This window comes from Dendropsophus ebraccatus, chromosome 7 (assembly GCF_027789765.1).
Source record: "Dendropsophus ebraccatus isolate aDenEbr1 chromosome 7, aDenEbr1.pat, whole genome shotgun sequence".
Classification (NCBI taxonomy): Eukaryota; Metazoa; Chordata; class Amphibia; order Anura; family Hylidae; genus Dendropsophus; species Dendropsophus ebraccatus.
This window is the reverse complement of record NC_091460.1, coordinates 89,089,984-89,104,982: the sequence shown is the minus strand read 5'-3', so window position 1 is coordinate 89,104,982 and position 14,999 is coordinate 89,089,984. Positions and strand designations below refer to the sequence as shown.

At 42.6% G+C, this 14,999-nt stretch overlaps 1 protein-coding gene across 3 annotated transcripts in view; it reads left to right on the top strand.

The window, feature by feature from the left end:
- Window positions 1–14,999, top strand: part of RANBP3 (RAN binding protein 3) — a 38,015-nt gene extending 23,016 nt beyond the window's left edge. Inside the window, exons 9-17 of one of the 3 annotated variants that reach the window (XM_069977872.1) lie at window positions 3,074–3,187; window positions 3,322–3,425; window positions 4,946–5,024; window positions 5,331–5,427; window positions 5,619–5,743; window positions 7,811–7,931; window positions 9,570–9,712; window positions 14,503–14,683; window positions 14,766–14,999. In XM_069977872.1, the coding sequence (XP_069833973.1) occupies window positions 3,074–3,187; window positions 3,322–3,425; window positions 4,946–5,024; window positions 5,331–5,427; window positions 5,619–5,743; window positions 7,811–7,931; window positions 9,570–9,712; window positions 14,503–14,683; window positions 14,766–14,809 (1,008 nt within the window). In that variant the 3' untranslated portion in view covers window positions 14,810–14,999. Of the gene's footprint in view, window positions 1–3,073; window positions 3,194–3,321; window positions 3,426–4,945; window positions 5,025–5,330; window positions 5,428–5,618; window positions 5,744–7,810; window positions 7,932–9,569; window positions 9,713–14,502; window positions 14,684–14,765 lie in introns of all 3 variants that reach the window. The other 2 variants (XM_069977871.1, XM_069977873.1) reach the window with 2 other exon arrangements.

Here is a 14,999-nt window from a genome sequence, read left to right as displayed (position 1 = left end):
GGTCCTTTTAGGAGCGACCTGGGTCGCTTGAAGAGCGACGAGGGTCCCTTCGCTCTTAAAGGGACCCAGGTCGCACTTAACGAAACCCAGGTCGCTCTTAAAGGGACCCATTTCACTCTTAAAGGGACCCAGGTCGCTCCTAAAGGGACCCAGGTCGCTCCTAAAGGGACCCAGGTCGCTCCTAAAGGGACCCAGGTCGCTCCTAAAGGGACCCAGGTCGCTCCTAAAGGGACCCAGGTCGCTCCTAAAGGGACCCAGGTCGCTCCTAAAGGGACCCAGGTCGCTCCTAAAGGGACCCAGGTCGCTCCTAAAGGGACCCAGGTCGCTCCTAAAGGGACCCAGGTCGCTCCTAAAGGGACCCAGGTCGCTCCTAAAGGGACCCAGGTCGCTCCTAAAGGGACCCAGGTCGCTCCTAAAGGGACCCAGGTCGCTCCTAAAGGGACCCAGGGACTCTAGCAACATTGGTCTCTTTTAAGAGCGACTTGGGTCCCTTTTAAGAGCGATCTGGGTTCTTATAATTGGTAAAGATTATTGCTCGGTTACCATGACAATCTTACTCATGTCAGTGAGACAAAATCGTTAAGGACTTTCCATGTATTACATCTTCTATTGGCCAATAGTGGACATGTGACTGTGGATGGTGTGATGCATGCCTGACAAGACCTTAGAATTCCTATTGGCTGCTATATCTCAGCTATTTGCATATGTGCTGTGATTGGCTGTCAGCGGTTAAGAGTGTGACCATTATTTGCAATGGGCCATTATTTTCTCTGGGAAATTTGGGGTCTTTAAACGTAAATTTTTTTAAAACGACAAATCTGATCGAAACAAAAAATAGCACACCACACACCACCGAGGGCTTCGAAACGCAGTTTGAATGGAGTCTGTGTGTAAAGCGGTTCGGGCTGTATTACGCGCAGAAAAATAGCTGGAAGAAGAAGAATACGGATTACAATATAGTGCTTTTCAAGCACTATAATAACTCTTCTCATCCAGGCTGGGCTGTCCTGCTCTGTGGCTTTTTGGTCCATAAGATTGCTTACATGGAGGCGCATGTGACCAGGCCCCGCCCCCCAGTGTCCACCACTGAGCCTGTATATGTCTATGGAGGAAACAGGGGACAGGGCATGGTCACATGCTCCTCCATGTCAGTCATTTTATGGATAGAAACAACACCGAGCAGGGCAGCCCAGCCTGGTGAAGGGGAGCCCGATATTAGCTCTATGAGATACACAGGAGCTGCTGTCAGTATATACAGTGAGTACACTTACTAAAACTTTGTAGTGACCTATTTTACTATAAAGTGGCCAACCCCTCTAAGGTTCTCTACCAGGCAGCAGCCTCCCCAACATTGGTGATATCCAGCCCAAGAATGGGAAAGAAGCACAGAGCCATTGCAGTCTAGGCCCAGCCTTAAGTGCAGGAATAAAGGTTGTTTTTTATGAAAATAATACCAGCAATAATTTGGACCCCAGAACAGAAAATGTCATGATGCAACCTACACTATGGTACCAGTGGTTTGGGGGTTCAGGGTGGACAATGTTCACTTTTAAGCAACTCTGTACCCAAAATCTGCCGCCCTAAACTGCCTGTACCATCAGATAGCTGTTTTTAATCTAAGATCTGTCCTGAGGTCTGTTCAGCAGGTGATGCAATTATTGCCCTTAAAAGCAACTTTAAAACTTGCAGCACTGTGTCAAATTGGCGTTGTCTAGAGTGTCTGTGCCGGTGCCCTAAGCTTGCATTGCCTCTGTCCTTTCTTTGTCCTCTTCATCATTAGGAACAACCCTGGGCAGAATTTCTCCTATTCACATGTGGATCACTAAAGGAGAAGTCCGGCGAAAATATTAAAGTATTTTATTGCCCCCCTCAAGTTATACAAATTACCAATATACACTTATTATGAAAAATGCTTATAAAGTGCTTTTTTCCCTGCACTTACTGCTGCATCAAGGCTTCACTTCTTGGATAACATGGTGATGTCACGACCCGACTCCCAGAGGTGTGCGGGCTGTGGCAGGGGGATGCTCAGTGTCCCCCTGCCATCATCCTCTCCAGCAGCGAAAGCCCACACAGCTCTGGGAATTGGGTCGTGATATCGCCATGTTATCCAGGAAGTGAAGCCTTGATGCAGCAGTAAGTGCAGGGAAAAAAAGCACTTAATAAGCTTTCCTGTAATAAGTGTATATTGGTAATTTGTATAACTTTTGAGGGGGGGGGGGCACACAATACTTAAATAAAAATTGTCGCCTGACTTCTCCTTTAAGGCACATGTGCAGTGTTCAGACAAGTGATGAATAGAAGAAATCCTGTCCAGGGGTATTCCTACTATCCGATGGTACAAGCGTTTTTTTTTTTGTTTTTGTTGTTGTTTTTTTTGGGGGGGGGCAGATTGTTGGTACAGAGCCACTCTAAAGGGAACCATTCACCTGAAAAATCGTTATAACACTATCAATCCATGCTAATACCTACACTTTCCCAATCTATATCTATAGCATGTGCCTCTGGCCGATATACACTGTAAACCTGCTTGGATCCATTCCCGCGCTGTATGCTAATTGATGTCATCCTGGTGTTTCTTAAGGGCCCAGTAGTCCCCGGCCCAGGTTTCACTGTAATTTCGCCTCTGTGGGAGTGATGTGTCATGGGCTGATCATCTAAAGGCGGAGCTACCGGCCCAGAGCCGCAGTACAGGATTTATAGCGTTAGAACAATTTTTGGTGATTGGTCCCCTTTAAGACCCTGAACTGACCAGATGTTGAGTAAATTTCTCTTCCTGTATAATCAAGACTGTATATATATGGATTGTGTATCCCTGGAAGCAGTGGCTGCTTTATATCAATGTAATAATGGGCTCCATTGGAATTGGTGTGACATTAGATGTCAGTACACACAGTAATGGACAGAATTCATTACCACCATCCACAGGACTAACTCGCTCATTATTTACTACCTTCTATAACATACAGCTTTTTATCTTCTCAAGCCTTGTATGGTTGTATTTAGCTTTTATTTTCGGGGGTCTGAACCTGGCTGCGGCTGATGGTTGTGATGTGTATGTGTTCTTTCTTAGGCCGGTGATGCTCAGCCAGAGTCGTCTAGTAAATTGGGCATTGTTGACGGTTCAGAGAAGGTAGAGCAGAATTCCCAGCAGACCTTTGTATTTGGTCAGAATCTCCGTGATAGGGTAAAGGTAATTTAATTGTCTTAAGTTTTAGATGGCAGAATTATAACTTATTAAATATTGGAGATCCCCACTCTATAACCGTTTACATTTCTGGAAGTGTTCAGCTCTTATGTGTATTCTCAATATGTTTGCAGCTTGGAATGGAAAGTAAAGATTCCCTTGATGTCGAAAACCCTGGTCCACAGAGTGCAGATGCTCCGGCACAGACCAATTACTTTCTGCAGTACATCAGCTCCAGGTAATGGCGTGCATATTAAAGGCAGCATATTGGCCTATAGCCCCTTATAGCCGGCCAGCGGGGTCCCGGGCCCCATTTGTTTTTGTGTTTTAGTTTCCTATTTAAAAAATTTTTTCCCAGAAATATTGTCTTTTTACATATACTGTGAGTGCCACATGCTGGAAAGGGGTATTAGATAGGTTGTGTTGTGCTCGAAGGAAGGGATTAGATGGGTTGTAGTATTAGGATATGTTCACACAACGTATGTTTTCGTAAAAGTATGGCCGTTGTTGTTGTGCAACAACGGCCGTACTTTTCATGAAGACACACGTGGCCTATTCCTCTATAGGATCCCGGCTGGAGCGTATACACATAGTATACGTTCCGGCTGGGAGATCTCACGCCGCCGCAAACAACTGACATGCCAGTTTTCTGTGGCCGCTATTCAGTGAATAGCGGCCTCAGAAAACCATGTCAGTGCACACTGTGGAGCGAGCAGATCTGGCCCGAAAGATCATCGGGATGATCTTTTCAGAGACCGGCCGGGTCACGGAACGGTTGGTCTCTCACGTTGTGTGAACATAGCCTTATACTTCAAGGGGGTATTAGATGATTGTGATATTGTGCTGGAAGGGGAGTATTTGATGTGGAGGTCTCAAGTATTGAGGGTAAGTAGATGATCCATTTTGCTGACATGAGATGGTAGGACTTTGTGCCAGGATGAAGGCATCACTATGCCACCTAGCACTGTAATTTTCAGGATTCAGCAATGTGTTTTCTAATTGGGCCTTCTTCCCTTTATGGTTCTGCCTAATTAGGTTTTGTACAAGTCCTATGTTTTCACTATCCTGCAATGGAAATAGTTTTTTTGGTATGGTCTGCACATCCTTCATTAAGACGTAATTAAGGGTGATTTGTTAACCTAAATGGCTACACAACGCTGACCGGCAAGGAGCGCCTATAGTAATGCTCATTTACCTAATAGGTTGCATACACTTATATTTTATGTCCTAAACAATTACATTTTAGTCCCGCAAGCACACAATAAATAAATATATATATATCAACCAAATATCTGTAGTTTATTCAAGTCTATAAGCATATGGGGCTGCATGTTGGCTGGCTGACGGAATGTATACATATAGGGGGAGATTTATGAAAGGGTGTAAATATACACCTGGTGTAAACTGCCCACAGCAACCAATCAGAGCTCCAGTTTTGCTCTACCAGAGCTGAAAGCTGAGCTGTGATAGGTTGCTGTGGGCAGTTTACACCAGGTGTATATTTACACCCTTTCATAAATTCCCCCCCCCCCCCCCCATAGTGTCGGTGTTCGGCTACTGTTTCCCCTCTTGTCATGTAGGCTAGGCAATAGTCTAGCCACTAGGACTTTATTGTCACCCCCACCCCCTTACAGTCACTTCATTTTATGTGTGAACAGTGTTACCTAGGCGCAGCCCTTCCCCAGGCCCTGCCTAGGTGACACTGTCTACACATGAAATTTTAGAGCAGACTATTAATGGTGTATTTTATCTTCACAGCCTTGAAAATTCAGTGCACAAAGCAGAAGCCGCCTGTAATAAATTTGTATTTGGGCAGAATATGATTGAAAGAGTTTTGGTAAGTTGTACTTTAGAGTGCAGAAAATATAATGCCGGGATCACACCAGTTCTGGTGGCTGTTGTGTACAGGTCGCAGGTCCTGACAGAATACTGCAACATGCTAACTGATGGATCCTAATAGTCACTGGGGTCCATTGGATACCATAATGTCATGAATCAGCCAGCACAGATGTGAGCGCAGGCTAAAAGCCTGAAGAGTCCTTTGTGAACCAGTGTAAGTTTAGATATTTCTGAGCCGAGAGGCATCATTGCTAACCCCAAAGAGAATCTGATCTGTAGAACTTTGTGGTTTATTCATTTTCAGAGTCCCCCCAAAGCGGAATCAAGTTCCGACAGCAATAAGGAGAATGCTGGAGAATCTGGGGCTGAAGGATCCTCCTTGGAAAATACACCAGAAAAATGTAAGCCCCCAGCGGAGCACATCCCCCATATATTTAGGCTCCTTACTTGCTGGATAAGGCCCTTTCCCTACTCTGCTTTCCTATCTCTACCCCCTAAACTCTCATTTTTGAATGGAAACATTTAATGAAAATTAAGTTAATTTTTTTTTTATTATTTAAACTTTAAAAACTATTGTTTGTGGAAATTACAGCTAACAACATCTCTGAGTCACTAGCAGAATCTGCAGCTGCTTATACAAAAGCCACAGCAAAGCGATGTCTACTGGAAAAGGTGGAGGTTATTACTGGAGAAGAAGCAGAGAGCAATGTGCTCCAGGTAAGCGTCACATGGCCTCAGCAGTGGTTACTATGACATGGATCCAGGATTATGGGATTGCCCCATTCTGTTAGATTATGCACCATGGGACCCTAATATTTTGAATATCAGCTATCATCCCTACCATCAGATATTGTTACTATATGACCAGAACAATAACCACTACGTATGAAATTAGCTTGTTATTATAACTTCCTACTTGCAGACCATGTCCTGGTCTTTCTCACCTCTCGGGACAGAGATTTTCCTTACAGCCTCTGGCCATGTTCAGGCAACGTAAGTTCCGTACTTATCACTGCGGTTGTTGGAACGGCCGTGATTGGTCCGGAACTGCTGCAGGCCAGGGGAATCCCGTCTGGAGTGTATACACATGGTATACACTCTGGCCGGGATCCCTAGCGGCGCTGTAGTAAACAGACATGTCAGTTTTCTGCGGCCGCTATTCATTGAATAGCTGACGCAGAAAACCCTGTCAGTGATCACTATGGAGCGAGCAGCGTTCTGATGTGGACGCGCAGGGATGCACCCGCATCAGCACTCTGCGGTACTAAAGATCATTCGGCTGGTACTGCAGTATCGGCCGGGATGATCTTTTCTGAGAGCCGGTCTTATACAATGTGTGAATATGGCCTCTGGCTACAACTAGCTCAGCCCTGTGCTTTATTTGGCACTGCTCTCACCCGACCCCCTAAATGGCAGAGTGCTGTCCGCAGAGCTATCACTTTAATTGAAAAAGCACCTAACTTTCTCATACTACAGATTTTCACATGCATGGTAATAAAAAATGACAGCAGCTCCATAGATCTTCTAGCTCTCTGCTGGACTGTTACATCTGTTGTATATTTACCGCCCATTATTATAATGAGACCCACTTACAGGTAGCATCCCCCCCTCCTTACATGGCAGTAAGGACCCTGTTATACAGAACAACATTTGAGACCACCCTACAGATAACATCCCGACCCTTAGGGCCCTATTCCACAGGGCGATTATCGTTTGAATTATCGTTAAATCGTTCGGATCTATACAATAATCTTTCGGTTGAATAGCAGTTAACGATTAAACGGCGAACGAGAAATCGTTGATCGCTTAATAAGACCTGGACCTTCTTTTATCGTTGCTCGTTCTCAAATCGTTCGCATTGAATAAGAGTCGTTTGCAGTAGCAACGAACGCAATAGCGACGACAAGACAACCGCAAGAACAATCAAAAGTAACGATTATTGTTCCATGCAAATGGGTGAACGATTTCAAGCCGTTCGCAATAGTGGTCGTTTGAAATCGTTTATCGTTAACGATTTATGCAAACTATAATCGCCCCGTGAAATAGGGCCCTTTCCTTGCCGTAAGGACCCTATTACACAGGACCATTATCTGCCCCTTATATAGAGGATAGACCCCGTGACATTTGTCCTATAATCCCTGCCCATTATTATGATGAGACCTCCTTACAGGTAACATTCCTCCTTACATGGTAGTAAGGGACCCTTTTACACAGGGCCATTATCTGCCCCTTATATAGAGAACATTAGAGTTGTCACTCTGACATCCGTCCTATTATCCCCGCCCATTATTATAGTAACATAGGTAATATGGCTGAAAGAAGACAATCCATCAAGTTCAACCTAGGGAAACCCTACTCTGTTGATCCAGAGAAAGGCAAAAACTCCTATGAGGCAGATGACAATTGCCCCATCACAGAGAGAAAATTCCTTCCCGACTCCAATGGCAATCAGAATAATCCCTGGATCAATGTATCACCTGAAATCTAATCCCCATAACTTGTAATATTATAAATAAAAGCATCCAGGCCTCCCTTAAACTTAATGAATTAGCAATAACATCATGTGGCAGAGAGTTCCGTAGTCTTACTGCTCGTACAGTAAAGAATCATCTGTGTCTTTGCTGATGGTGAAACCTTCTTTCCTCTAGACGTAGAGGATGCCCCCTTGTCATGGTTACAGACCTAGGTGTAAAAAGATCACTACAAAGATCTGTTTCCTTTATTTGCATATATGCTGTATGAGATGTCAGAAAGCAGAGTCTGATTTTGTCTTCCTCCTCTTAGATTCAGTGCAAGTTATTCGTGTTTGATAAGATGTCTCAGTCTTGGGTAGAGCGAGGCCGAGGTCTTTTACGACTCAATGACATGGCGTCTACAGAAGATGGCACGTTGCAGTCCAGACTTGGTGAGTTGTCTATAACTTACATAGATGTAAACTCTTTACTTATCAAGACCGGTGTCTTAAATAAAGCCCTCCCCCATTAACCCCAGCAGACGCACACCTTTTAGTAAATCCACCAAGACCTCGCCTACCCCCACACACCCATTAGGTGAGTGGGGCTTTTGCATGGTGTACACCACCGAAAAGGCAAAAATCTGTGTGTCTCTCATGCCATACGCCAGGGTGCCCATTAATAAGTGCCCCATTTTCTTATTGCACGCCATGTAGTTCCTACATTTTTAGCTGATTTTATAACCTAAATTTACAGAAAGGTGACAACAGTGTTATGCTATGGCAGTATAGAATAAACCAGTGATAACCACCTGTGCCCAGTCCCTTACCCGGCGCACCCATTAAGATAAACTGATCATGCAAATTTCTGGTGAGATAAGAAATAGCAGTGACTGCTGCTGACACCCGCCAATGGATTAGTCTTGCGTCCTGGGAACATTCCCTGCACATTGCCTCCTCCCGCCGCCTCTGCCCGAAGAGGAGGCGCATCCCTTTACAGGCAGTTAACTCCAAAGATGCCACGGTTGGTGCGACCTTATATGGATAGTATGAAGAGAGTTCTGCTTCTGTTCTTGTACTTTCTGGGCCTCAGCAACACTGATCCAGGCTCCATCAGCCCTTAGTAATCGAGTACTGATTGCATAGATCAATGCGGTACATAGCTTCTTCTTTTTCTTCTTTTTTTTTTTTTCCACAGTGCAAATTTAGTTGTGTTTTATGCCGTTTTTACAACCTATTTTATGGGTAAATAGAAACAGAAAATTGACGGCAGAAAAAGACCACTGGGTCCATCTAGTCTTCTCTTTTTAGTATTTCCCTTCTTATTATCTTAGAACAGATATATGTTTATCCCAGGCATGTTTATCTTTTGTTATTGTAGATTTACCAACCACATGTGCTGGAAGTTTGTTCCAAGAATCTACCACACTTTCAGTAAAGTAATATTTTCTCACGTTGCTTCTGATCTTTCCCCCAACTAACATCTCAGTTAAGTGTGTCATTGCAAAGTTCAATTGGTGTGGCAAAAAATAAGACCCCCATATAGATCTGTCATTAAAAAAAAGCAAAGCACTTTGGCCCTTTTAAACATGAGGAGACAAAAACAGAAGTGCAAAAACAAAAATTGACCTGGCCACTAGTGGGCTAAAGTATAAATATAACAAGAAAATACAAATTGCATACAATATAATGAGTACTGGATCAAACCCTCCTCACACTAGAAGTGAATACTCACAATATAGGGTGTTCATACGATCTCATTGCATGAGTCATAACTCATAAACAATTTATTGAAGGAGAAAGGGAGAGAAGTAAAATGGGATTAATCTCTGCTTAAGGGAGGTAAGCAGGGATGCTGGGTGCACTGGCTCCTTAGGCTGGGGTTCTGCACCTGTCTATACATTATGTTACTGTGCAAAGTTCTTTACCTTTGACAGGCGTGCACCCATTCATACTTTGTGGGCAATCGGGACACTTCTGGGTCAGGATCTAAAGCAATTCTCAGGAGACTGACTTCTCTCTAGTGTCCACATTTTATACAATGTGTTAAGTATAACCGTTATACATAGAAAATGTCCCTTCTTTCCTCAGTTATGCGCACACAGGGAAGTTTGCGACTAATCCTCAACACTAAGCTCTGGGCGCAAATGCAGATAGATAAAGCAAGTGAGAAGAGTATTCGTATTACTGCGATGGACACAGAGGACCAGGGGGTAAAAGTGTTTCTCATATCTGTGAGTAGCTGCTGATCTTCCCTAATAAAACCCTTTTGTTAAATCGACTGTATTTGGTATCATGACTAGTAAAGGCTTACTAAGTAGACTATTGTGTATCTTAACATCAGTCCTTTCACTACAGAAAACAAGGTTGGCATCTTACCTAGTGGTTGCCATGTTGTCTGTTGCTGAGTCTTCCCTGAATCAGAAAAAAAACTATACCCACTTAGGGCCACCAGCCTAAACGTAACTTTAATTTACTGCTCTAAAATTATATATATAGAATGAGTTTATTTATATATATATATATATATATATATATATATATATATATATATATATATATATATATATATATATATATATATATATTTATATGTGCACATTTCAAGGCTATTAAAATAATGTCCACTAGATTGTGCTAAAGGACAAAGCATCCTCTTGATGCTGATTGCAACCAGTGGTGCCCGCACGGCTATTATGTGATCCGTAGACCAACCCGAAGACGTGTAGCCTGAGTATGCTCCAGTTAGGAGTGAAGCTAGTCAGGCATTACCAACAAGTTTTATACTTGTCCTAGAACACCGTCTAGTGGACCTCATTTTAACCCGTTTGGACATCCAGGGATGTTAAAATGATGGATTAGAGGGGTTATCCAGCGGTAATCTTGCTTTTTCATATCAACTGGTTTCAGAAAGTTGTATAGATTTGTAATTTACTTTTAAAAATCTTGTAGTACTTATCAGTTGCTGTATGTCCTACAGGAAATGTTTTTCTTTTCAGTCTGAGATTGTACTTTCTACTGACACCTTTGTCCGAGGCAGTTCCTGTCTCGGACAGAGATGTCAGCAGAGAGCACTGTGTCTTACTGAAAAGAAAACATTTCCTGCTGGACATACAGCAACTGATAAGTATGGGAAGACTTAAGATTTTTTTAAATTAAAGTATATTACAGATCTATATAACTTTCTGAAACCAGTTGATTTGAAAGAAAAAGATTTATGCTGGAGTACCCCTTTTAAGGGTCCTGTTAGTCCCTTAAACCCCTTTAAGGGATGTACAGAGGGGGCTCACAGTGCAAGCCCTCTCCATACAGCGCCACTCGGCTATTAGCCGCACTGGCTTATTAACCATTAAAATGCTGCTGTTGAAACTGACAGCGGCATTTAAGTAGCGTGAAAAAGCTATCACCTGGAATCTAGTGATGGAATTCCACCACAAGACACCGATGTGATTGCAGAGGGGCAATCCTGCTTCTAGTCGGGCCAGGGGTCTGCAATGACACTGATCCTGGCCTGCCACTCAATTACTATTTGCTCCAGCAATGATGCTGATCCCGACTCAGCACTCAATTACTATGGGCTCCCATGGTGGGAGCTCATGGTAATCGAGCACTGATGTCGTGGATCAATGCTGTACATATGTCTTGAGAGATCAGTGCAGTCATAGAAGTCCCCCATTTCATAATAAAAGTATAAATCTCCCCCTTTTCCCTTTTTATAAATAAACATATTTGCCATTGTGACGTCAGTTATTGCCTGAACCATCTCGCACAGTAGACTGTGTCAGCGCAAAATCTGCCGAAGTGCTAAATTTCAATTCAAACATGGTGAAAGAGGAGGCACTCACTAGTCCATAATCATGCAGCATTTTATTTAATTGTATAACACGAATACAGGACGTGGACGAGTGAGCAGGAGAGCGGAAGCCTGTTTCACGTACTTATGTGCACACTTCCTCCTGTCCCTGACATCACTCAGTAACCTTGTCTTTTTGCGTGATGTGGGTTTGCAGGCAGTATGTCGACTCTTGAATTGTGGCACCTGTGACGATACATTTACATCCTATATTTATGAGCTGCTCTGTATCTGTATCTGGCAGAATTGGTAGATGAGATTATTTTCAATGCGCAGAATCCCTTTGCATTCAAGATAGCCCTATTTTTACGATACATCATTGATGTGCTAATAGTCTGGTCACAGATTCAGAGTTCTATCGGTTTGGTATTCATGTATGCTACAATCTGTTCTTTTCTTTGTGGGAAAGGGGCATGGACAGCACCACATAACATTATACCTACCACTTCTGCTTCCTTCTGGCCTCTGGTCTCCAGGCTGGTGCTTCACTGATGTGTGGACAGAAAATAGCTGCTTATGAGAATAGACAGCATGGAGATGAGCTGCTGAGTGGGCACTTTCTGTGTGCACAGAACTAGTAAAGCAGAGGAGAGCAGCCGAGACTGGGAAGGGAGAGTGTACTGCTTTGTTTTTATTGAAAAACAGACCAGATTCCTTCAGCTCACGTTAGAAAATATTTCTTTTTATTTCTCAATTCATTAAAATGCTAGCCGACGCGTTTCGGACCTAACCTGGTCCTTAGTCATGGCATCTAAACATTGATTTTACAAAACAAACATAATATTAGTGTGTATACATACAAAAGTGGTTAAAAAGCTATACATAAAAAGAGATTAGTAACAAGAGCATTAATCACAAAGACATGCTGTTATACCTGTGGGCCACATGCTTAGAATGTGATAAATGTGTGAAGTATAAAGCTAATATGAAAATGAAAAATGAAAACATTCGCATCTTAGTACATTTCTCAGTTGAAGCATGGGCTTGGTGGCTATGTATATATCAAACAGAGACCACTACGCATGAGACAGCATGTGACCCAAAATAGGGTGACAGGGAAAAGGATGGAGTAATGAATGCATGTTCACAGGCTAGTATATGTGTAAGTCGTATGCCTAAAACAAGGTACAACCTGCCTGTATGTTAGATTATGTAAGAAATAATTTTAACTCCCTACAGAGTTGCCATGTTTATTGTGAGCCCCCTGATTGTATATGTATGTGCAAATGCAAATATAAATGTGTGTGTGCAGCATAGGAAGGGGTTAATACATGCTAACTATCACAAATCCCCATATGTCTGTCTTTAATGCTGTCTAGTACATGCTGACTATCACAAATCCCCATATGTCTGTCTCTAATGTGTTACCTTTCAATTTGAGGAATCACAGGGAGGGGAAAATGTTCGCTCCCATGGTGGAGAAGAGTCCGAGAGACAGAAAGTCTCTGTAATGAACAAAATAAAGTACATCATATATATATAGTGGATGCAAGTTTGTCCATATCATCAGCATAAGTGACAGAAAGTAAATAAATAAGTAGACTATGGCAATCCATTATTGTAGAGTAGAGTATAGGTAATGTCACTTACCAGTAGGAGCCGGACAACAGGGGAAGCATATATGCCGCTGCAGAGTGCTGCGATGCTCATATGCTGCAGCACTCTGCAGCGGCATATATGCTTCCCCTGTTGTCCGGCTCCTACTGGTAAGTGACATTACCTATACTCTACTCTACAATAATGGATTGCCATAGTCTACTTATTTATTTACTTTCTGTCACTTATGCTGATGATATGGACAAACTTGCATCCACTATATATATATGATGTACTTTATTTTGTTCATTACAGAGACTTTCTGTCTCTCGGACTCTTCTCCACTATGGGAGCGAACATTTTCCCCTCCCTGTGATTCCTCAAATTGAAAGGTAACACATTAGAGACAGACATATGGGGATTTGTGATAGTCAGCATGTACTAGACAGCATTAAAGACAGACATATGGGGATTTGTGATAGTTAGCATGTATTAACCCCTTCCTATGCTGCACACACACATTTATATTTGCATTTGCACATACATATACAATCAGGGGGCTCACAATAAACATGGCAACTCTGTAGGGAGTTAAAATTATTTCTTACATAATCTAACATACAGGCAGGTTGTACCTTGTTTTAGGCATACGACTTACACATATACTAGCCTGTGAACATGCATTCATTACTCCATCCTTTTCCCTGTCACCCTATTTTGGGTCACATGCTGTCTCATGCGTAGTGGTCTCTGTTTGATATATACATAGCCACCAAGCCCATGCTTCAACTGAGAAATGTACTAAGATGCGAATGTTTTCATTTTTCATTTTCATATTAGCTTTATACTTCACACATTTATCACATTCTAAGCATGTGGCCCACAGGTATAACAGCATGTCTTTGTGATTAATGCTCTTGTTACTAATCTCTTTTTATGTATAGCTTTTTAACCACTTTTGTATGTATACACACTAATATTATGTTTGTTTTGTAAAATCAATGTTTAGATGCCATGACTAAGGACCAGGTTAGGTCCGAAACGCGTCGGCTAGCATTTTAATGAATTGAGAAATAAAAAGAAATATTTTCTAACGTGAGCTGAAGGAATCTGGTCTGTTTTTCACTGTATATACCTCGGTATCCAGGGGATACACCTTCGTGCTCGGTTACCCATATCATAAGAAGCCTTCTTCCATTTCTCCTGGGCGCTGACCAACTTTCTCTACATTTTGCTCTTTGTTTTTATTCATTGCAGTCGGTGACAAGTATTAAAAACGACTGATGCATTATTATACTGGCCTACCCCACTCAACCCGCAGTTGTTGTGCTGACAATCCTGGTCCTTCCAGCTACTTCCTTATTCCAGATGTTGCCAGTGATTGGCTGAGTAGGGTACAACACCTCAGGAACTAGGAAATGGCTGAGAGGATAAAGGGAAGTAATCTCTCGACGGACCCTTTTTCTATTGAATGCTGCATTATTTTTAATTTTTAAAAAAAATTTTTTGGTGCTTATTAGGCTTTTGTGCTTTTTTTTAGGCTTATATAAAACAACAAACCGCTTCTATTTTTTCAATAATTGCTGAAGTTTGGTTTTCACCAAAAAGGTAAATCTATAAATTTTAATTTCGTAGGCAAGTTCTAAAGACACAGGGCAACTTTTTGCTGCAATTCATCATCGTATCCTCGCCCTTCGGAGCCACGTAGAGCAAGAAGCTGAGACGAAGTGTCCTGAGCCAGCCAGGGAGGTCGCTCAATCTAATGAGGAAGACAGTGATGACGACGTCCTCACTCCGGCAGTAGCTGCTACAAGTGGTAAATAGGGTCTGGCTTGCACATTAACTCTTCCCATGACTTTATCCCCAATGTAAACCATGTTATCTTCTTGTTTTTGTAGCACCTAGTGACGAAGGAGACAAGCCGCCTTTATCAAGTACATAGCAGCAGCCGCTTACTTCCATGGTTGTCGTCCTCCTCACCCGGCAGGGTAACAATCCACAGATGCTCCGTATGTAAAGCCGGCTCCCGTTACACAGCTGGACTGAGGACAGACTTTGCTCCCATTACCAATGAACTCTTCTATCTTTTTGTTCACTTTATGTAAACCAGAAAAATACATTGGGTCCCTATA